At 42.0% G+C, this 23,703-nt stretch overlaps 1 protein-coding gene across 1 annotated transcript in view; it reads right to left on the reverse strand.

Moving 5' to 3' along the window:
• The window catches only part of PLCE1 (phospholipase C epsilon 1), a 202,781-nt gene that overhangs the window by 28,777 nt on the left and 150,301 nt on the right, over positions 1 to 23,703 (reverse strand). Inside the window, 11 exon segments of the mRNA XM_084845832.1 lie at positions 335 to 452; positions 7,588 to 7,712; positions 11,864 to 11,993; positions 13,327 to 13,485; positions 14,264 to 14,380; positions 15,150 to 15,257; positions 17,405 to 17,570; positions 17,650 to 17,711; positions 20,001 to 20,239; positions 22,064 to 22,200; positions 22,304 to 22,426. Coding sequence (XP_084701958.1) covers positions 335 to 452; positions 7,588 to 7,712; positions 11,864 to 11,993; positions 13,327 to 13,485; positions 14,264 to 14,380; positions 15,150 to 15,257; positions 17,405 to 17,570; positions 17,650 to 17,711; positions 20,001 to 20,239; positions 22,064 to 22,200; positions 22,304 to 22,426 — 1,484 coding nt within the window.

The following is a 23,703-nucleotide window of genomic DNA, read 5'->3' on the forward strand; positions in this document are numbered from 1 at the left end:
AATGAAAGTATTAGTTGTCTGTGTGTGTATGTGCGTGCGTGAGCTGGGATAGGGAGAAAAAAAGGAAATGCTGGAAATGTACGTCTGGAAAAAAATGTTTCTGGCACGTGTGGAGACAGTATAAGTGAGGACTCACTTTTGAGAGAGTAATATGACCTGCCTTATTTCCCACAGAGTAGGAATTCTTTAATCCTGGCATGGCATCTCTCTTGGGGGAAACGCTAAAAAACAAAGCTTGTTCTCAGCTGCCACGCAATGGGAGATTGGTATTTTTTTTTTAATTTACTTGCTTCAAATCAAGAAAAACCACAAGCAACCAGGACAATGTACTTACCAGGAAATTTCACGGCTTGACAGTAGATGACAAGATCTGACAGCTCTGGTGCTATTTGTCTACTTTCTTTTTTATTTTGAGAAAGATAAAATTCTTCACCTAATTCCATATCATAAACCTATATATCAATTCAAGGGACAGAACAGGATTTCACTGTACTTCATATCTGCCCATACTGCAGTTTAATCATAATCAATGTATATTTAAAGTAGACAATATTATTTATTTGAATGAATACCTATCCATACAATACTTTAACATTTCCTCTTCTTGGTTTCTTCCTCCCTACCTTCAGCACCCCCAAAATCTATACCTTCATAGACCAACAATGAGAGATTAAGAATACCATTGCCTTTACCCTCTCAGCAACCAGAGGCATATGGAATGGACCAGTGAGACACAGGCAACCTGCCTGATTCTACAGTTCCAGTGGACTTCGCCCTCACTGCCTTCTTCACGTGCCATATCTCCATTTTCACAACACAATGTAAATTACATTTACTGTTTCCATCTTACCCTCCTGACGATTCCTTTCCACTCTGTTGATTCCCTTCTGCAAGTGGTGGGTCCCACCAATTCCATTGCACTAGAATTTCTGCTCGTTTCAGGTTGCCCCAGAAGTGCTAAATCGCCATTGCACAAGTGGTGGGAGCCGCTTGCACAATGGAATCAGCGGAGGCATAAGAGACTCTGGGGGTGTAAGTGTCTTAATAAGTTAGTACCTGTTAAGACACGGTGTCCAAAGGTTAAAAACAAATTATTAAGGCATAGGTTCATGTATTAGAATCAATTCAATAGTATTTAGAAGCCATAAATTCCATCTTACTTATATATTCCCCTACACACATATGACACACATAAAAAACACCAGGTACTGCAGTGTGTTCATGGAAAACGGAACACCCAAGCACAAAGTTAAATCGGTTGCTTACATGGGGAGCTTATCCTGGCAGAAGAACTGCAGAACTATTATAATCCTCCTCTGGAAGAGATTGTCAGTTCAACATTCTGTATAATTGCATCAAAAAAGTTCTTATGATAGAGTTCAATAACATTGCAAAATGTTACCCTAAAGTGTATTGCAAATATTGTAATTGAAAATCCAGCAGACTTTGTGAGTTTTATGAAAGTCTTGCATGCAATGAATAAACCTTGTAAGTTTACTGAAGATACATATTATTCAGAACTACATGGCAATAGAAATAGTCCTGCAATCTTCTATATGTAAGTCACTTTCATATTTACTTTTTTGTTTTTTAATGAAGTCCAAAGTGAAGGCAGACAGGAAGGGCAAGGGACTTCAAACTGTTTATCAGAACAGACAGGGAGTTCTTTCCAGGAAGAGGACAGCAAGATATCCCTTCTTGTTATTCCTTTTCCTTGAACATTCTGCAGCTGCTCTTTGCACGTGTCAAGTTTGCACCCACAAACTTACCATAATTAAGCAGCCCAGTCTAGTGTTCTATGCACAAAAGTGTTCATTCAAAATGCCACATATCACCATTATAACCCACATGCCACTCAGGAGATCAGAATTGGCAGGGGTAGGTGGGTGCATAATGGGGGGCTTCTCACTGGCAAAGATAGTGGAAATGTAATGTAAAACATAGTAACAATGTCTCACTGTATGGTGGGAACACCAGACAGAGTGGAAAGAATAGTAGCTAAAGGCAGACTTTGCCCATGTCACTATATTGTGACATGAGCTTTCATAGGCAAGAGTTCACTCCATCATTATGCATGAAGCAAATTAGGAAGATGATAGGTATATATGCATATGGGTTGAGCAACAGTGGATGCAAAGCCATAGTTGGCAAGATGAGACTAAAAAAAATGTTAGGAAGGCAAAGAGGTTAACTTGATAATTGGATGTGTGTACAAACCACGACCAAAGCAAACAGTGAAGTTGTTGAGGTAACAAAGTTAGGGATGGGGGAGAAATTAGTTTGGTTTGCATTTTAATATGAACCGACCTAAGTTGCACTTCCCAGCTAATATATCAGTTGGAATGCAATTATCCTTCACTTTTCGCACTTCAAATTTTTCAATGCTGCTCCCTAAAGAAAATACGTATACAAAAATACATACATTAGGAAAAATGCATACAAAATGTATGCACTTTATATTAATTGCTCCCAATGTATGTGTTTTAATGCATTTCTCCTAACACATACAAAACTGCATACGTTAGGAGAAATGTGTACAAAAATGCATGTAAGTTTTTGTATGGAATTTTAATGAGAAAATTCACAAACTGATGCAGAAATGGTATGGAGTAAACGTTTTGTTCAAGAAGTTCAAAGTTGTAGAAACCGAAATACACAGATTTGTACATCCTTAATCAAAGCATGACTTAAATAACTGCTGGACACCAAATGAGGGAGAATTAACTTTTAAGGTGAGAGAATCCCTTATTTACATCATGAATCTTGCTGCATTTATCGTTGACTTCCACTGACTGATTTATGTATGCAAAAGAAGAGAGGAAAGTACACACAGGTGCCAGGAAACAATAAAGAAACAATAAAGGACCAAAGTATTTCATATAGATTAACAGCAAAATCGTATGCATGTCTACTCAGAAGTAAGTATTACCAAGTCTGGTGGGGCTTACTCCCAGGTAGTGTAAAATACTTTTCCTCAGATGCAATTAGATGTGATGGCAACAGATCAATGTATTTAGTCATAGATCTGTCCCAGCCATGTAGAATAGTGAGGTCCATTTTTAATAGCAAAAGGAACATGCTGGAAAGGAGGACAAAAGCTCTTCCCATCAGCCCATCTCACCAAGTGTTACGGCTGGAACCACCCACTTGGCAAAACACTGAGATGACACCTTCTTTGGTCCAAATGGCAGAAAAATAAGTAGATTTTCTTAAATGATGATGTCTTACAGGCGTGGAAAAAAAGTGCCCTTCTGACATGTAGGGAATGAAGCTTGACTTCCACCAGGGAGGTAGGATGAGGAAGGAAGGTTGGTGGTACGATATCCTGAGCTAGATGAAACTGTGAGACAACCTTTGGAAGAAAGGAGCAGTCTGGGTTCAGCACCACTTTGTCCTTATGCAAGGTTAGGAATGGTTGGTTGTGCCTCAAGGCACATAGTTTGCTTGCTCTGCGTGCCAAAGTAACAGCAACTAGGAAAGCCACTTTCATTGTGACGAGCTTAAGGTCAACCGTGACTATAGATTCAAAGGTCTTGGCCATTAATTGGGCAAGGATCAGAGACAGACTCCAGGCCGGAATTGGTGGGAGACCCAGTGGATAGATGTCAGCCTGTCCTTTAAGGAACTATTTAACATGAGGATGTGAGAAGAGAGAGAAACCGTAGGTATTATCATGACTGGCTGATACCCATTTATCTGTGGTAATGGATCTCCAGGTATGGGGAAAGGGTCCGAGGTTGTTCCACTGAGAGGGAGCCCAAGGTTGAACTCCTCTGTAAGAGTCAAAGATGTGATTTGGTTTGGTCAGGGTGTTTTCTATGAGAAGGTTGGTGGTATTTGCTCTGAAACACTTGATTAGATTGAAAGGAGGCGTGTGAGCCTTGTTTGGGAGCCCGGCTAGGGCCCAAGTCGGGTTCGCACCGAGGTGGCATTGCCAGTATGGGTGTGGTCAGTTGGTGGAGGTTGCCAAGGATTGGGAGCCCACTCCCATCTTCCAGTTGGATGTTTTCATTTTGTAAACATGGTTGAGTGTGTCATCTGTGGATGGCCTTTGCCATCGAATGGAAGGTCCTCTACTCTTGATCTGGCTTCTTGGTGAAGTCCTGCAGTACAGAGCCAGGCATGGCGTCTCAGAGAAATAGTGGCTCCCATGGCCTTAGAGCTGCAATCAGCCATGTGGTGGGGTGGGCTGATCAGCTGGCCTGCTAGTCTGTGGGCCTCAGTTTGGAATATCATCACCATATCCTTTACATTGTCCAGGACATGTTCAAAGAAAGTTGCCACTTTTTCCCATAAGAACTGTTGGTATGCTGCCACACAGGCCTCGTAGTTGGCCACTTGGAGTGACAGAGCTGCCATGGAGTATATTCTATGATGAACTGCATCTAATTTTCTTCCCTCTGAGTCCACAGGAGCAGAGTGAGGCTTTTGATTTGTCTTTGATTAGGATGCTTCTACTGTTACAGAGTTTGGCATAGCATATTTAAAGAGGAAGGAGCAATCCTCTTCTTGAACTCTACAGATTTTCTATTTTTCTAGATGTGGGTGGCAGAACAGAATGTTTCACCCAAGATTGGTTGATTATGTGAAGTAACGTAGGAAGCATCGGGATAGTAACTGGTGGAGCTAGGTCCGGTTGTACCCTCTTGAAGACCGGGTCCATTACCGGGACAGGGAGACTTTAATCTCTAGTCCAAGGGATTTTGCCATTCTCAGAATTTGCTCTGCAAATGGCCTGATGTCATCTGATGGGGAGAGAGGATTTTGATCACCTACTGCAGCATCTGGTGAGGAGGTTGACACTCAGACAGAAGAGGTAGAAGACAGGTCTGAACAGTAATGATCCTGTGCTGAAGAGGGGTCATTAGTTGGTGTTTGTGTTGTTGTTGTTGTTGTTCAGTCGTTAAGTCGTGTCCAACTCTTCGTGACCCCATGGACTATAGCACGCCAGGCCTTCCTGTCCTCCGCTCTCTCCCGGAGCGTGCTCAAGTTCATATTCATTGCATCGGTGATGCTATCTAGCCATTTCATCCTCTGCTGTCCCCTTCTCCTCTTGCCTTCAATCTTTCCCAGCATCAGGGTCTTTTCCAGGGAGTTTTCTCTTCGCATTAGGTGGCCAAAATATTTGAGCTTCAGTTTCAGTATCTGTCCTTCCAATGAGCAGTCAGGGTTGATTTCCTTTAGGATTGACTGATGGTGTTTGTGTATTAGGGGCCAAAGATGTCTGAGTAAATTGAACTGCCAGCAGTAACTGTGTAGCAGCCAGTCGTTCTGGTTGCTTTTTCAGGATTAAATCCTGAAAGAACTTGGCCAGAAGAGGAGGAGGAAGAGGAAGTGGCAAACCAGTAAAGTCTGGTACCATGCTAGGTTCTGGTAACTGAGCTTCAGGAGATTTAGATACTGTGCGAGAAGGTGTTGCACAGTTAGAAGTTGCTTTAGATCATTCCAGATAGTGAGGGGAACAAGAGCATTGTCAATGGGGATGATAACGTGGGCAGTCAGTATCCCTATATGCATAATGATTCTGTCTTGGTCATGAACAGTCTTCATAATTGTAAAGTGGAGACCTGTAATAGTGGGGGTATCTATGGCTCTCCTGGGGCATGTTGTAGTGGTGGCAAATAAAACCTCCTGAAGAGGCTGAGGAAGGTGGTACGGTCTGTTGGTACTGAGGATATCTATATTTTCATGGGGAGAGATCCGAAGGCAGGTGATAGTACGGTCCAGCAAAAAACATTCACAGGACTCACTGTCTGATATCAAACCAAGGCACTGGATATCATCCAGCGAGTTATGACCCCATGGCAGTTGCAGTTTCTTCATGATCAACATTGGTGATCGCATGAGAATTTGAGGCACTGCCTGTACCGAGGGCGGCTGGATTGGTGCTGGAGTAGACTTGGGTTTGATGTCAGATTCTATCCTACGAACTGTCTTTTGTGTTTGTTTTTTGGTCACAGAGCCTGGGGTTTAACGGGGCATTTGTTTCTGGACTTGGTCTGCTTGACCTGCTCGGTATCGACTGTCAGTATCGAAGGGCTGGTCTCGAGCTGTTAGGGATGGCCAAAGCTGTCGACACTGCAAGGGCTGGCACTCCAGATACTGGAGATGGTTGCCCTGAAGCACTCCCCAAAGTATTGCACATTGGGAGAAGTTTTTTTGCAGACGGAGGCTGAGGCACTTTGGTTGCAGAGGCTGGTTTAGCACAGCTGTGTCTGCTGCCTTGAAGGCTTGTTCCCACAACAGGGCATGAAGGCAAGCTGTTCTTTTTCTCCTGGCCTGCTTAGTGAAGGCCTGGCAGTGGGTACAGGAGTCAACCCTGTGTGGCTGTCCAAGACAGAAAAGGCAGTTAGAGTGCCCATCAGTCAACGGTATTTTTCCGCCACAGCAGGCACACTTTAGAGGCCACACGCCCCTAAGGAGCAGGAAAAGAGAGAAAAACTCAGAGAAAATAGGAACGTACGAAAGCTCTGTTCAGTGTTCCCCGAGGCTATGGACAGATTTTTTACGATTCTTTAGCCATTAGGCGAGAGAACATTCCAAATGCTCCTAGTCACTGTGGTGGATGAAAAGGAATACAGAGGCAGGCGGGAGCCACACCTGGAACATGCAGAGAGGAGGTGGGCGGGACTCCCGTCTAAAGCTCTATTTAGCTTTAGAATGTTCCAAATGAATGTTCTGCGCAGGTGCATGACCCATATGTGTGAGTCACAGAGATCACAAAGACGAATTATATGTATGTATGAATGTATATATGTATGTATGTATTTATTTGTAATACTTATATACCGCTTAATATAATAAAATCCCTAAGTGGTACTGGAGATATAGCACTATATTAAAGACTGCATGGAGCCATGTTTACAATTATATTTCCAACCAATTGCTGAAGAGCAATGACTCAGCAGCACTAAAGGGCTCTAGTGTGGGAAGAACCAGAAAGCATGATTGGCTTTCAAGCTGTTTCTTTTAGGACATTGTTTGAGTTGCTCCTCAGAAAGCATCTTACACATTAGGTTTCAATAAACGGTAGCATTTCTAGTGCACCTCCTTCATTCTCTGGACTGGCGCCTCTCTCCTTTCTTGAGACATGTATAATACCTCTGTTTTTATGATATATTCATTTACCTTTTAATTTTATAAAACAGATTTGCTCCTACAGTAGCAGACTAATATAGAGAGAGGAAGGCCCTTTTCAAGTGAGGCCCTGCCTGGCTCAACTGCACCCCTCCTCTCCCCTCTTGGATTCCATTAGCAGCCAATCACTCTGCAGGAGAGGAAGAGAGAACAAGACCCCTACCATTTGTATTTTGATATTTCTTCTTTTTTTTAACCTGCCTTTAATTTTTCTGTTGAAAAATCAAGGTGGAGTATAAATATAATAAATTACCATTTTATCTGTCCTCTTCATGCATCTGACAAAGTAGGCTACAAAAGCTCAAGCTACAATAAATTCTCTCATCTTTAAGGGCCACAGACCTGAGTGGGTTTTTCATTAAAAAAAAAAAAAAAATCAATCCCAGTTCTGGATTGCAAACCATCCTCACTATAGATGTAAGCTTGGAGAAAAGAGATGAGAAGTACTACCTTTCCTTTGCTGTGGTATACAGTGCTATCCATCTTCTTTATTCTCTTGGCAGTTTCTTCACTGTATTCGAACTGAAGCTTATCAACGGTTAACTTATTCTCAGGTCGGTCTTCCAGAATGTTATCTGGAAAGTAAGCATTAATCTGACTGAAGAGTTGTAACAGCAAATTTTATTTCAATTGAATGTTTTTGGATAAAGCAGCTAATATTATTCTGAATAATGAAAAAAATTATATTAGCTACCCAAACTATTTCTCCCTCAATGGTGATACTTTTTAGTGTGAGTCAGCTTCTAGCCTACCATTTTAAGCTCAGCAAGCATGTATTTCCTTAAGAAGCAAAGCAAAAGTTGACTTTCCACTTGAAACATACATGGAGTAGTATATCAAATTAAAATTGCATCAATTAAATTATTTTAATTTTTAAAATTAGAAATATTGCAAATGTTTCCTGCCTTGGATTGTACTTAGCCCTAATACATAAAGCATGTATTTGCAGTTAAGGGGGAGGGGACGTGACAGGGAACTGACGTGCTTACTAAAAACTTATCCTCATTGATTCACGCAAATTTATAGTCAAAGAGGAAATTGTATTGTGTATTTTAAATTTGTCTACATAAATGTGACTCAATAATCTATTTAACTATAACCAAAGTGTATAAATAAGAAACTAGTGTGACACATGCAAATATTGTGATCCCCAAAAGTAAGTAATGGAAAATGACAGAAATGCAAAACTGCATTTAACTAATAGATGAAAGTATGCATTCAAAGTTGCTTGGAAATGCAGTGCTGAAATTCATGCAGTTACGACACTTGACCAAGTGGCCTTTTACCTTCCTGGCTGTTAGGAGCAGGAGAAGCGTTAAGGACATCGGCTATAGGAAAACAGAGTCAGAAAGGGAATAAGAGTAGAGGAAATTAAGAAATAAAGCCAGAGAAATGAAAATTACATTCAGACTATGTAGAACTAGGATCTTGACACAAACATTCGTAGAACTGCTACAAAGAAATAACATTGGAAATACTATTAGAGTGTAAAGATGAGAAGAAGCTGGACTTCATATCACACAACTAACTCCAGATTGACCTAGAATGAAGCTGATTTCATAGTGCGAGTACTTCGAGAACTCAGGGAAAAGCAGAAATCAGGCAAAAGATGACAGTCTAGATACGGCAGAGAATTTCATCTTATTAACAGATATGTTACTATATATGTCATGAAACTAACTCAGGAAAGCCCTAACTGGGATGATCCAGTCACCATTTTCTATGATGCAAGAAAATACCCAAAAAAATTAAAATGTGCCTGTTGTTACTGTTTGTTTTGTACTGTGTATCTTAAGATTTCCACTTTAATCATTTCCTGCCTAATCAGATCTCATCATGTATGAGATGTGCAGTATTTTCCTGGATAGTATAAAACATGCTTCCTGAACAGAATGCTTTCATCTATGCTACTAATTAAACTTTCTGAACAGCGATGTCCTTAGAAAGGACAGATGCTGCTTTGTGTTGCTAGAACACAGCTCACAGCAGGAGAAGTAGGCATAGAAAGCCAGTGTGTGTGTGTGTGTGTGTGTGTGTATAATGTTTACTTCAACCAAAACGATCACCCTATGCAATAATGGAAATCAGAAATGATTGCTATGTTTCCTAATCATAGGAAACATTTTTATCACTTTGATAAGTCTTGATTTTTAATAACATCACCATAATTTGTTGTTGTTGTTGTTCAGTCGTTCAGTCATGTCCGACTCTTCGTGACCCCATGGACCATAGCACGCCAGGCCTTCCTGTCCTGCACTCTCTCCCGGAGCGTGCTCAAGTTCATATTCATTGCATCGGTGATGCCATCTAGCCATCTCATCCTCTGCCGTCCCCTTCTCCTTTTGCCTTCAGTCTTTCCCAGCATCAGGGTCTTTTCCAGAGAGTTTTCTCTTCACATTAGGTGGCCAAAATATTTGAGCTTCAGCTTCAGTATCTGTCCTTCCAATGAGCAGTCAGGGTTGATTTCCTTTAGGATGGACTGATTTGACCTCCTTGCAGTCCAGGGGACTCGTAAGAGTCTTCTCCAGCACCACAGTTCGAAAGCATCAATTCTTCGGCGCTCAGCCTTCCTTATAGTCCAGCTCTCACAGCCATACATTACTACTGGGAAAACCATAGCTTTGATTAGACAAACCTTTGCCGGCAAGGTGATGTCTCTGCTTCTTACTATGCTGTCTAGGTTTGTTATAGCTTTCCTCCCAAGGAGCAAGCGTCTTTTAATTTCATGGCTACAGTCACCGCCTGCGGTGATCTTGGAGCCCAAGAAAGTAAAATCTGTCACTGCTTCCATTTCTTCCCCTTCTATATGCCAGGAAGTGATAGGGCCAGATGCCATGATCTTCGTTTTTTTAATGTTGAGTTTCAAACCAGCTTTTGCACTCTCCACTTTCACCCTCAACAAGAGGCTCTTGAGATCCTCTTCGCTTTCTGCCATTAGGGTGGTATCGTCTGCATATCGGAGGTTGTTGATAATTCTCCCAGCAATCTTAATTCCGACCTCTGATTCATCCAACCCGGCATTTCTCATGATGTACTCTGCATGTAAGTTAAATAAGCAGGGTGACAATATGCAGCCTTGTCGTACTCCTTTCCCAATTTTGAACCACTCGGTTGTTCCATGTCTGGTTCTTACTGTTTGCTTCTTGACCCTCGTACAGGTTTCTCAGGAGACAGGTAAGGTGGTCTGGTACTCCCATCACTTTAAGAATTTGCCACAGTTTGTTGTGATCCACACAATCCAAGGCTTTAGCGTAGTCAATGAAGCAGAAATAGACGTTTTTCTGGAATTCTCTTGCTTTCTCCATGATCCAGCGAATGTTGGCGATTTGATCTCTAGTTCCTCTGCCTCTTCGAAACCCAGCTTGTACTTCCGGTAGTTCTCGGTTCGCATACTGCTGAAGCCTAGCTTGTAGGATTTTGAGCATGACCTTGCTGGCATGTGAAATGAGCGCAATTGTGCGGTAGTTTGAATACTCTTTGGCGTTGCCCTTCTTTGGAATTGGAATGTAAACTGAACTTTTCCAGTCTTGCGGCCATTGTTGAGTGTTCCAAATTTGTTGGCATATTGAATGCAGCACTTTAACAGCATCATCTTTTAGGATTTTCAATAGCTCAGCTGGAATACTGTCATCTCCGCTAGCTTTGTTGTTAGTAATGCTTCCTAAGGCCCACTTGACTTCACTCTCTAGGATGTCCGGCTCAAGTTCAGTGACGGCACTATCATGGCTATCAGGGACATTCAGATCTTTCCTGTATAGTTCTGTGTATTCTTTCCACCTCTTCTTAATCTCATCTGCATCTGTTAGGTCCCTGCCTTCTTTGTCCTTTATCATGCCTGTCTTTGCACAAAACGTTCCCTTGAGATCTCCAATTTTCTTGAAGAGATCTCTAGTCTTTCCCATTCTGTTGTTTTCCTCGATTTCTTTGCATTGTTCATTTAAGAAGGCCTTCTTGTCTCTCCTTGCTATTCTCTGGAACTCTGCATTCAGTTGGATATATCTTCCCCTTTCTCCCTTGCTTTTCGCTTCCCTTCTTTCCTCAGCTACTTGTAAAGCCTCATCAGACAGCCACTTGGCTTTCTTGCATTTCTTTTTCTTTGGGATGGATTGAGTTGCTGCCTCCTGAACAATGTTACGGACCTCTGTCCATAGTTCCTCAGGCACACTGTCTATCAGGTCTAATCCCTGAAATCTATTCCTCACCTCCACTGTATATACATGAACATTAAGCTGAATCAAGGCTTTTACAATGATTTATGGGAATGCCTAAAGCTGTACTGGAGAACTATTGAATATAAAGAGGTTGTATATAAATAATTAACTAAGCTTGAGATGCTAAAACACATACACATAGTGTTTTGAAACATAGTTCCTCTTCCAATTCTTTACATTGGGGTGGGCTACTTCTGGTCCTCCAGATGTTTTTGCCTACAACTCCCATCAGCGCTAGCCAGCACAGCCAGTGGGGAAGCATGATGGGAACTGTAAGCCAAAACATCTGGTAGGTCACAAACTGCCTACCCCTGCTTTACATGAATCATACATTTCCCTGTTATTTAGAATGGGTATTAATGAATGTTTAAATGAATAGAAGTTAACATGAGAAATAGTTAAATGTTTTAACTTAGGTTCTGTTTTGCTGGTTAAGCAGTGACGAGTATGGTTATGGTTGAAACTGTGCCCATGCTGTAACTCTAAAAAATGCTATAATAACTACATTTGTTTACCATCAGACAGAGACTCATAGTCATAGTCATATTCATCTTCTTCATCCTCTTCGTCTTCATTAGTAGTGGAGAGGTTCCCCACATTGCCACCATTGCTTGCCTGAGCTTGCATGTATGCCAGCTGATGAGCCTATAAGATTTTAAAACAATTTTCAAAAACATTTTTAAAGGCACTGGGATATCATTTAGAAAATACCAAGAGACTACATTTTTCATACTGATACATAACTTTATTATATATGTTCACGGAATTTGTTTAGCTTCACCACTGAGCCATGTATAGAAGTTACATTTCCGTCTTCCAAGAATTAGGCTGAACACCATCTCGTATTCCTCATTGCATTGCTCTTTCTTACTGAGTCACTAGCCAAGTCAAAATATGCAACCAGAGCTCCCACCACCCAGAATGAATTCTGAATTCATTTTAATGGAGAGAGATGAGCTACACGCATATTGTTTGCATACAGCGATCTACTTCTAATTAAATTAATGGGACCAGTTAACATAACTTCAGTCCTCTTCCTGTGGTAGATAAATATGTCAATACCCTTTTCCACCACAGATGTAACATAGGATTTACTTCTCCATGCAGAGGCCCAATATACATAGTTCATCCTCCCCAAAAACAAACACACAAAGTGAACAAAAACTGAGGGGGGAAAGAACATTCCATGAATCAGGCCTCCGCATATACCAGTCCCTACATAAGCACCCGCATTACACATCACATTATGTGCATGGGAGACCTATGAACACTCTCTTCCTCTACAGCAGGAATGGGGAATATGTGGTACTCCCAATGTTGTGGCCTACAATTCCCATGATCCCTCACCATTGGCTACGCTGCCTAGGGCTGATGGGAGTTGTAGCCCAACAACATCCTAAGGGCCACATATTCCCTACTCCTGCTCTGCAAGAGGAGGATCATTAAGCCAGGTAAGTGTTTAAACCAGCCCAGAAACTCTGATGAAGGCAAAAGTTTCCAAAAACAGATTGTATAATGATAACAAATGTTTCCCTAATAAATGCCATCTTCTTCTGATCTACAACTATCCATATAAATCAACATTTATATATTTATTTAAAAGATTTATAAGCTGCCTTATAGAGCAAGCTCTCCTAAAGAACTTAAAACATTTATATAATATTCAAGAGATCTTAAAAATCTAAGGTACAATCCACAACCCAAAAATAAATGGTAAAATTAACAGTGGTTTGAAAGTCACGACTCTGTGTTGAATCTACAGCCACACATCTGTCCATATTTTTCAGTGCATACAAACATGCAGTTATATTTTTATTTATGCAAAATGATCAAGAAAGGACTGAGTATGGCTCTGTGGATAAGATCCCCAAGTCGCTGTGTATTTCATCACCACAATATTTAAAAATAAAACGTACAATTCTTTTTTCTCCCACAAAATAACTTAATCCTCAAAACATTTTACATGGGACTATCTTACCTTCTGTTTTAATATATCCACTGGAGTTTGATGAGCTTTGAGCTTTTTGTTTTTAAGCAAAACCTTTCTTCTCAGTTGATGGGGAGAAGGTAGCATTGGGTCATCAGAAAAGTCACTCTCAAATAAAAATTTAGTTACCAGCTTTTCTCCAAATGTATTCTGGAATATCAATAAAATGTAAGATATTAGGAAAAAGAGGACCAAAATCTAAAGCCATGCTGACCGAGCAGTATTATTGGCCCAGTTCAGACAATCAAATCCTGGTTTAATAAACCACAGTTAAAGATAAAAGGTAAAGGTGTCCCCAACCAGTCGTGTCCGACTCTAGGGTGCGGTGCTCATCACCGTTTCTAAGCCGAAGAGCCAGCGCTGTCCGAAGACGCTTCCGTGGTCATGTGGCCGGCATGACTGAACACCGAGGTGCATGGAATGCTGTTACCTTTCCCGTCGAAGCGGTACCTATTTATCTACTTGCAATTTCTTGCTTTCGAACTGCTAGGTTGGCAGGAGCTGGGACTGAAGACGGGAGCTCACTCCGTCACGCGGCACTCGGGTCTCGAACTGCTGTCCTGCCGACCTTCCAGTCTGCAGTTCAGCGTCTTAACCACTAAGCCACCGCGGCCCGTACAGTTAAAGATAGCTTCCTGTAAAATTCAGACCAGGAAACTATGGTTTATATCTTCCAAACAAGGATATGAAGCCATGGTTTCAAGTTGGCTTCCAAACTCTGGCTTCTTTAAAAGCCATTAACCATATTTTCCTGTTTAGGATGTAAAAGGAGTCTATGGTTACATGTGGCTTGTTTGCTCACTCATGTGAAGGGAGAAATGAAGGAGGAGCATAGGGGCTGCACACAGGTTCATGTCTACATGTATATCCTGCCTTACTCAGCCAGGACTTGATTGTCCAAACAAGGCCAGTGTTTCTTGTAACCTACCTTGAAAATGTCAGACATCTTTCGTTGCTGGGGCAAGGAACAGTGGTTCTCAATAGATATGATGATTGGCATGTCTGAGGTAACAAATGCACTGCGATCAATAGCTTCGACTACTTCCTGTAAGAATTAAAATTAACTAGAATTTTATCATTCATCTCTGGTATTTAAGACACATGCTATAGTGCCTTATGAATTATCGAAGGAGATCTAGCATCAGCTTGCTAAATCCAAACATTTTAAGAAATGAGGAAACCAAGCTTGCTTGCAAGGTCTGGATTACTACATTAAGGGGCTGAGTTAAGCTGTAGAGGCACAAAACAGCTGCAGCTGAAGTAGCATCCTATGCTACAACACAGGGGTGGCGAACCTTTTTCGGTCTAAGGCCAAATTGGCTCTGGGCAAATATGTTGTGGGCTATTGTGGGGCCACATCACAAAGTGGGCAGGGCCACCCCACTGCTGGCATGTGGCCCTGATGTATTTTCCCAATCCCCATTCCCTCACATACTCACACACTCTATAGTATAAAGGATGTATCTGACAACTGCACTGGGATCTTGCTACCCAGGTCCTAGGATCTGCTGTGCTTGGTACCCGACTGGGACCGGGCATCTCATAACTCTTGAAACAATTGTATTGGCTCCAGGTCTATTTCCTAGCTTATGTCAAAGCGCTGGTTCTTACCTTAAAACTAAATAGGTTGGGCCCAAGATATTTTAAAGGCCACTACTCCAACATGAAACTATTAAGAGTATTAAGATCATTCTCAGAGGCAATTCTCTATGTGTCTCAGCTATCAGAAGTGAGGGGCACTCCCAACTGTGGAATGCTTTCCCTCAGGTGATTGGCCTGGCACCAAATCTGATATATTATGAAAATACATATACCTTAAAAGGAATCTTAGTTGTGAGCGTATGCCCATGATAAATGACAGGCATTCCATCATCACCATCCCAGCAGTCTAATTCCACACTTCTACAGCCTTGCAACAGAACCTGTAACAAAGAACAACATGATAGTGCATTCCTTCTAGTTAAAGGGATTGTATTCATTGGTTTTTACTCCACTGCCAGAAGATGTGCACCAGTAGAACGGGAAGTTCTGCCCCTGCACACCTTCCAAATCTGTTTCAGAGAGTCCCCCCAACACAGGGAGGAGGGGAAATTGCTGAAAGTTGCTCCCATTATCTGGGTGGACATCTTCCATCAGTAGAGTGACGACCATTGGATACAACCCAAGCGGCACAGTTACAAATCTTTCAGTGAGCATGCTATAATTGACCAACCAAGGGAACAATACTTTATAGCACTGGAAAAACATTCAGTTCATTTGACCAAGTTCCTGTACCAGTAACAAGTGTAGCATGAACACTTTTCTAAAGAAATAGGTTTTTATCATTCCCATTATACACATAATAGGACCTCCCTATTTGTTCAACTGTTGACAACTATATTGATCCCTTTACACATGGATGCTGCACTTGTATTTAGGATAGATCATGGCTATAATTTTAAAAAGTGTATTGGCTGTACACAGGTTTCCAGCAAAGGTTTCTTGCCCTCCACAATATTGCAAATAAACAAAAAGCTATTCTGCCACACAGGATGCTTTGTGAGTGCCACTTCACACTGTATGTATGTATGTATGTATGTTTGTTTGTTTGTTTAACAGCACACCTAAAGCTACAGGTACACCTGCCAAGAAGCTGCAAGAACCTGCAGGTTGTTTTTGAGTGACACCAAATGGCAAACCCAGTGAAAACTTTGTTCCCTGTTAATAAGGTGTGAAACCAGGGTTCCCACTCACCAGGGGACCCTGTTTGTGCTGTCATGTGGATACCAGAGGGTGGAGGGAATAGCAAGTATCCTCCTCCTTGCAGTGTGGCTGCTCTTCCCAAAGGGGTGTGTGGCTGCCTGTATAACAATCAGAAGAGTTGGATGGTTCCCAAGGGAGCAGAATCTAGGGGTTAGGCCTGGGAGGTGAATTTCCGCCACTGGACTGCTCTTGGGGCATATAGTGGCACCAACTTCACCATCCACCCACCCTCCCTAAGTGGTTTTATTGCTATGACCAAAGTTAGTCACTGGTTAATGGGGTTGGGGAGGAAGCTTACCATAGACATGACTGGAGGGTTTGCCTTCCTCATAGCAATATGGTTACATCAATCATTGCGGGTCTGCATATTTCTGTCATAACTGCATCATCATTGTGGCATTGTGGGCGCTGGGTTGGATCCATTTCAGGGGTGGGGCCTCAAGGCTCCAGCCCAGCTTGGTGGCTTGCATACCACCTGCCACACCCGCTGGTTGCATGAGGGACCCACATGACTGGTTCACACTATGATGAGCTTCCAAATAACCCTGTCTCCCCCTACTTTACCCCAGCACATGGCCTGGGGTGGAGGAGTAGCCAGAAGTCCTGATGACTGGATCCACGCCCTGTAAGCTTTAATCAATAAAGTTGTGGCCATTTATAGCCCGTTCCTGACTTTGTGTGGTTGTTGTCTTCCTCCCTCCCTTGCTTCTCCCCATTTTCAGTATGCGCTGCTAGCACAATTAAAATTTCCACTCACAGGGTGCGTGATGCTCCAGTAAACTCTTTTAAACATGATGTAACTCTAACACAGATAAGATATAACACCAAACCCCTGGAAAGCAATACTTTTCTTCATATGGGTCACTCCTTGGAAAGAATGTCTAAAACATTATATAATATTCCTAGAAGCAACTCTCTCCTGAATAATAATTTTGCTACAAACTCATCATCTTTTCAGCACAACTTGCAATATTCTGAATGGTGCTTTGACATTTAAATGAACTAACATATTAGCTCAGTCTTTCCTGTGGGAAAGTCTAATTTTAGCAGGTTAGATCAGACTGGCTAGTGTGTAAATGCTACGTCTCTCAAATGAAAGCCCCCTTTTTTGCCTTAGAACAAAGCTTAAATATATAATTATAAAAAAAGCATCTGAGCACAACTGTGCACACAAGCATTTTCCCACACATTTTGTTTTCCTATGTTTTACAAGCAAGTACTTGGAACATTTAGGTTTAGAAAGCAGGAGGTCATGCTTCTTTGACTTTCCAAATAAACAAACAAATCCTTCCAGGAAAAAAGGGGGCAGCAGACTGAGCTGGTATACCTGGCTGTAAAGTTCTACTGAGGATTCTCCTTTAAGCTGATGTCCTGTGAGATATGTATTGTGTGAAGATTCGATGTAATAATAGGACAGTGGGAATAGCAAATCTTCTATGTTTTCCTGTGACTCATTGTTCATAGAAGCCAAATTATCTTTATCCATCAAAAACCTAGAGATACAAAAATGAAAAATTCATGAAGACATACAAGACAGTTGAACAAATTTCAAGAAAACCCACAGGTCATTACCGTGCAAATCCTTCAAATGACATTAGTCCCTGCTGGCACATATTGATGCTGGGTTCAAACTTCTGAAAAAGGCAGAAAGAGAATGTGAATAAATGGGTGAAAATAAAGAGGAATAACAAAAATGTGTTTTTCACGAAGTTTTTACAATATAATTTGTATTTCTGTGTAGCTTCTGTATTACCAAGGGTAGAATTATACACGACAGTGGCAGATGTAAGTTTCCTAATGCCAGTTGTGCCCAACACCACATCTGTAAAGCGAAGGGAGGGCTGGGGAAAACGTCAACTGGATTAGTGGTGGGTGGGACAGAATACTGAAACTCCGTCATCTGCCAGTTTTCCACTACACAGCCCTTTCCCTATATTTCTCCTAGACATGTCTGGTCTTGAAGCCCAACCAGAAAAAAATTAGTGGGGGTGGGGTGGGAGAAAGTATTCACCATTTCTCTCCTGTCCAACAAGTTTCATCTGTTTGGTGCAACCCACATTTGCCTAATTCCACCCCGAGAAGCAGCTTGAATTTACCAAGACTTATCTGTATTATGTAAACTGTGCCTATAAATAGAATGAAATTACTAATTTAGTACTTTGAACTTAAAGAAATATAAAGCTGTGACCACCCAAGGAGTTTGTGCTGTTATCACACAAGCATTTTACATGTTAGCTGCAATCCTATTCCACTACCTAACTGCCAGAAGTTGGGAACACTGGTTTGTGTAGACATGGCTGGTTCTCTTTTCATGGATGGAACCATAAGCTGGTGCAGTTGGACCTTTGCTGTAGCCCAGAGACAAGAAAATGGCCCACTGCATGGATGCCTTGCCTTGTGCGTGGCACCTGTTGCCTTGTGCGTGGCACCTGTGATGGTCAGTGGTAAAAAAACCGAAAAACTCATGCTGCCTCTGACATCCCCCAGATGGGCACAAATACCCTCCCCACACACACACACACTCTGCATGTTACACGTAAGTCTTGAAGGTAGGGGGCATCTCTCACTTGGCACTCCTGTCTTGCAGAAAACAGAGAGGGCTTGGTCTACTCACATCATGCCCTGCCCTTTCTAAGTACCAAGAACTCCTGCGCAGAATCTCTCACTACCCGCTGGGCTTTAGAGAAGGTCAGCAACATCACAGAATCTCTCACACAGATGTCAACCTGCCCTGACACAAAGTATGTGATCAGCCTGCTTCTAGCCATGTCCAAGTGGGATATCCCTATCCCTACAAGACCTCAGCAATGTGCAGTGAATGTGAAGATGGGCTGGGCATTTGGAACAAAGTGAAAAGGCAAATATTCTGGAACATGCTGAGAACTCAGCAGGGGGAGGAGAGGGGAGAACAGATCAGTAATGGCAAATTTCCCTGAAAGACAGTTTGCCAACCAAGCTGCAGCCTGCAATGCACAGATCCTGGGGAATGCTGAATGTGTTTCAGGGTGCATTCTCAGTTTATTCAGTGTGAAGAGAAAACTCACTGGAAAAGACCCTGATGTTGGGAAAGATTGAAGGCAAAAGGAGAAGGGGACGGCAGAGGATGAGATGGCTAGATAGCATCACCGATGCAATGAATATGAACTTGAGCACACTCCGGGAGAGAGCGGAGGACAGGAAGGCCTGGCGTGCTATGGTCCATGGGGTCATGAAGAGTCGGACATGACTTAACGACTGAACAAATGCTGAAGGCCCAATAGACCTGGCCAGTACTTTGCATGAACTGACTGTGCATTTTGAGTATACCCCAGAATCTTCTGAAACACAGGGGTTCTGTAGCAGATATGCATGGGTTCCACAACAGATAAGTTGATGTGGAAAGAATTCTACAAAGGTAGAAAGTCCAAAAATCATTGCAATAAGGGCTGGGCATGCTCTCATTTTGCTTCTCACACATTAACACAGCCCATTGAAAGTGATTGGTGTGATGTCCACAAAAAATCTTGGACCCAGCAATGCATGAGCTGACTGAAATAAAAAGCTGAGATTAGGATGTTATATCAGCAAGTTGTCACCAGTCCCTCCCCTCTTCCACAGAGCTGGCCTGTTTATTTCTTTGTCAAGAATGAGTTTTGGACATGGATCAACACATGTTCAAACTCGTTGCTACTGAAATCAAAAAGGATTTTAAAGCACTGAACTTTGGTTGGATTGTTCCTTTTGTTACTGATGCTGCAATGCCACATCTAAACATGATGGCTGTGCCTGGTGTAGCAATAGCTCCACACTGCTGTGCCATTTCAGTATTCTGAGTCTTCCCACCAGAGAATATTGGAGAGACTACTGGAGTGCAGGAAAAGCACAGAGTACAAAATAATCAAGCAGTATGAATATATGCATTTCAATAGTTTTGCATTACAAACCTGAATAATACTGAGGATTTCGTCATATGGATAGTGCTCTCCTTGGCAATTTACTAAGAAGTCATTGAGTTGCTGGATGCCCACTCCAAATATCCCCAGAGATGTGCTCTCTACTCCAGTGCCATTAGTAACAATGCTTGCTGCAGCAATAGCATCAGATATTTGTCGCTGGTTGTCCGACAGCTGCTGCCTGCTCTTAATGAACAAACCCAAATCTGATATGTTCCTAGTTAGTAAATCTAAAAGATAAAAATATAAACACAAATACATCATAGAATCTCCAAGGTGCTAGCTTTAACCTTTAAGTCCTAAATGGCCAAGGATATCTGAGAGAATATTTATTTATCCTTAATAAATGGAAAAATAATAATTCTGTCTTCTTCCTACTCCGTTGCATTAGTCTAATAAATAAATAAATACATACATACATAGATTTTTCTATTTCAATTTATTTTTTCCAAATTATTACAAACCTAGAAATTTTATTCACATCTTAGTTTATTTCAAGAATATAATTCATAAAAGCACAAATCACAAAAGCACAAAGCACAAAAGCATAAAAGCACTTTTAAACAGCCTATTTTTAACTGATTTTGTTTAGATAAAACAAAATCTTTGAATGTGTTGTTTTCATATGGAATGGGAAGAGTTATCACTTTATGGAACCTGCTGTTTAGCAGTGAGAATTTCCTAGTAATACTCTAAAAAAGATCTCATTGCTTAAAATAATTCATAGTAGTTTTTTAATGTCACATTTCCCCAAGAACTGCACCTACATACATTTCAATCAACCCAAAGTTCTTTTTTAGGCTACAATCCCATGCCCAGTCACATGTAATTAAGCGTCATTGATTTCAGTTGGCACTGTGTCCATGACTGCAGTTTTATTCTCTTTATTATGATATATTATTTATAATGCATTTTTATAATTTGCAAACTGATTAATAAAACTTTAAATATTTATGCTCTCAACTACAGCTCAGTGAGTTAAACCATTGTTCTCACACTACAGATGGAGAAATAAATTTGAAAAGGACAGTGATAACCAGAATCTGATGTTAAGGCCACAGACAGAGATGGTGTTTGAACACAGATAAGAGATGGTGGCTGGATCTACACTTACCGCCTTTTTTCACTTCCAATGAGGTTTCACCGCCCGCCTTTCACACTATGTAGAGGCCGCCTCGATTTCCCACTTCCATGCTCCCGCTTTCAATATCCTAATATCCCGGTATTTCCCCTTAACATGCTCTGATTTTCTGCCTTCGCTACCATATCCAGTCGTAGTGCCCTCCCCCACCTGTCCATATGCAGCGGCGTTTGCATTTCCCTCCTGTCCAATCACAGCTCTCAACGGCCCCATGTCTTCTTCCGGCTACTGATCGCATAGCTTCCTCAGCAGCCCCCGTTTCCTCAGCGACAAGCAAAGGGCTGGATGTGCACGCGCTTGTCTGATCTCGGATGCTAAGTGTGGTCGGCCCCGGTCAGTACTTGGATGGGAGACTGCCTGGGAATCAGGCTTCCTGCACTGAGCAGGGGGTTGTTCTCTCCCTTCAAATGAGACTAAGTTTTACCCCCTCCTATCCCCCGCGCTGGAAGTTTTTTAAAAAAAATTAAGGTGTTATCCTTGCAGAATCGGGGCTTTTCCGCATTGTTTTTTTTTCCTAATTGAGGCATGATCTTCGAAGCTTCGAAGTTGTGAACTTCGAAGTTGTGATACAACAACCCCCTGCTCAGTGCAGGAAGCCTGATTCCCAGGCGGTCGCTCATCCAACTACTGACGGGGGCTGACCCTGCTTAGCATCCGAGATCAGGCAAGCGCGCACAGGAAAACAGCACAGTGCTCGAGTGTGAACCGAGCCTGCGCATTCGATGAAGCACTGCAATGGGGAAAATGGATGAGTGTGAATAATCACGTTTTAATACGAGAGTGTTTAACCCGACGGGACACCGAATTCATTGCGATGGCAGGTGCAATGTAGATCGGCCCGGTGTCTGAACCTAGGTGTCCCGGGTTCAAATCCAACCATTAACCACAATAAAGTCACATTAATTTATCTTACCTAAATCTGGCTGGAGTCCATTGCTATTCTCATCAATCTTAAGAGAGGTATACAGCGGAGCAGATTCAGAACCTAATCGATTGCAGGGTACAGCATATACATCAAAAAGATCCTTCAAATCCTTGCGGCTTCTAACACTATAATGTATAAACCATTTTTATTATATATTATTTTCAAAGCATAGGCTGTGCATTGTTGTTGTTTGAAACTTAGGCTAAGAATCAGTAAAATAGATTTTACCTGAAAGACTTGAAGAGCTCTACAAATTCAACAAAACTCATGTTGCTATCAGAAACCATGCAAGTTTGGAAGCCCTTCAATCCCCCTTTAACTCTTCCATGCCAGCTACTGCTGCTCCATGTGCTAGAAGAAAAGGAGTCAAATGTAATTGGCATTGTGGTTAGGGAAGAGTAGCTTGACACTGTATGTTAACTTTGTAATTTTTTATTCTAGATTCATCCTCCCTCCAAGACAGGGATAGGCAAGTTCCAGGCATCTTGGTGACAATATGCCCCCACCCCTGGAACCCACCAGAGGACACATCCCTCCCTGCCACTGCTGAAATTGCTGCTGTGCTGCCAAATTTGTAGCGGTGTGACAGCAAAAAAGTAGCAATTTCTCTTTAAATGAAGGCATGCAGGGAACACAGGCCTTGTTTTAAAGCAAAACAGTGCTCCCTTGAAGCTTCCGGGAGCATAACTTTTGCTTTAAAATGATTATGTGTTTTGTCTTAAAAACAAATCGCTGCTTTTTTGCCACTGCTGTGCTGCCAAATTTTGGCAGAAAATTCAGCAGTGCGGTGGCGGCTGGACTGAAGGTGAAAGCTGCAGAAAAGGCCCAGAGCAGCTGCATACAGCACACGGCCATGTGTTGCCTACCTCTGCTCTAGGTCCACTTTTGATGATCAGTTTGAGTAAAAGGAAGTAAGTGGCAAAGGTACTTCTTCAGGTTGCCATCTGAAGGTTTTATGTTTGAATACTCCCACACTGAGGCTGCTTCCAGATGGAAGGATCCTAGTGCTACAAATCATTGCTTTTCTATTGTAGAGTTCAAGTGGAATTGTAATGCACTTTCCACGCCTTTGAGGAATATAGTGCTATGTTCCCTTCACACAAATGTGTGTAACTTATGTGGGAGGGGAAGGGACTATTACTCTTCATCCCTGTTCCTTCTGTAATGTACTTGTGGCTCAGAAGAACTCTTTAGTCCAGAAAAGGGAAGTTTATGAGCTCTATTGTCTGAGGTGGGAGGGATTACTTTTTATACCGTCTGTAGTTTTCTCCCTGCCTGGCTCTGGCACCAAAAATGAGCCGGGCAGAAAGCTGCACTATAAGGTCCGACTTTTTTGGTTCATAACAAGTGAGCACCAGAGCTTCCTGTTGCATTTTTATTTGATACATTTGACAAACATTCATAGAAGAGGTTCAGAACTGAAGGGATTCCTCCCATCTTCTCCAGAGTCCCACTGCAGACCTCCAAAAGCAGCAAGAGATTTATTTCCCTTCCAGCTGATGCTTTCTATGCTCCATGCTAGTTGGGAGAGGGGGCAGAAAACAGAAGCAGAAAACTTTGGTGTCTCCCCTACCACACCCTAAGTAGCGCTATACAATTTTGAAAAAAATGTGTGCAGCACTAGCACA

This window comes from Heloderma suspectum, chromosome 3, assembly GCF_057233095.1.
Source record: "Heloderma suspectum isolate Gila_16-S chromosome 3, 16-S_ref, whole genome shotgun sequence".
Lineage (NCBI taxonomy): Eukaryota > Metazoa > Chordata > Lepidosauria > Squamata > Helodermatidae > Heloderma > Heloderma suspectum.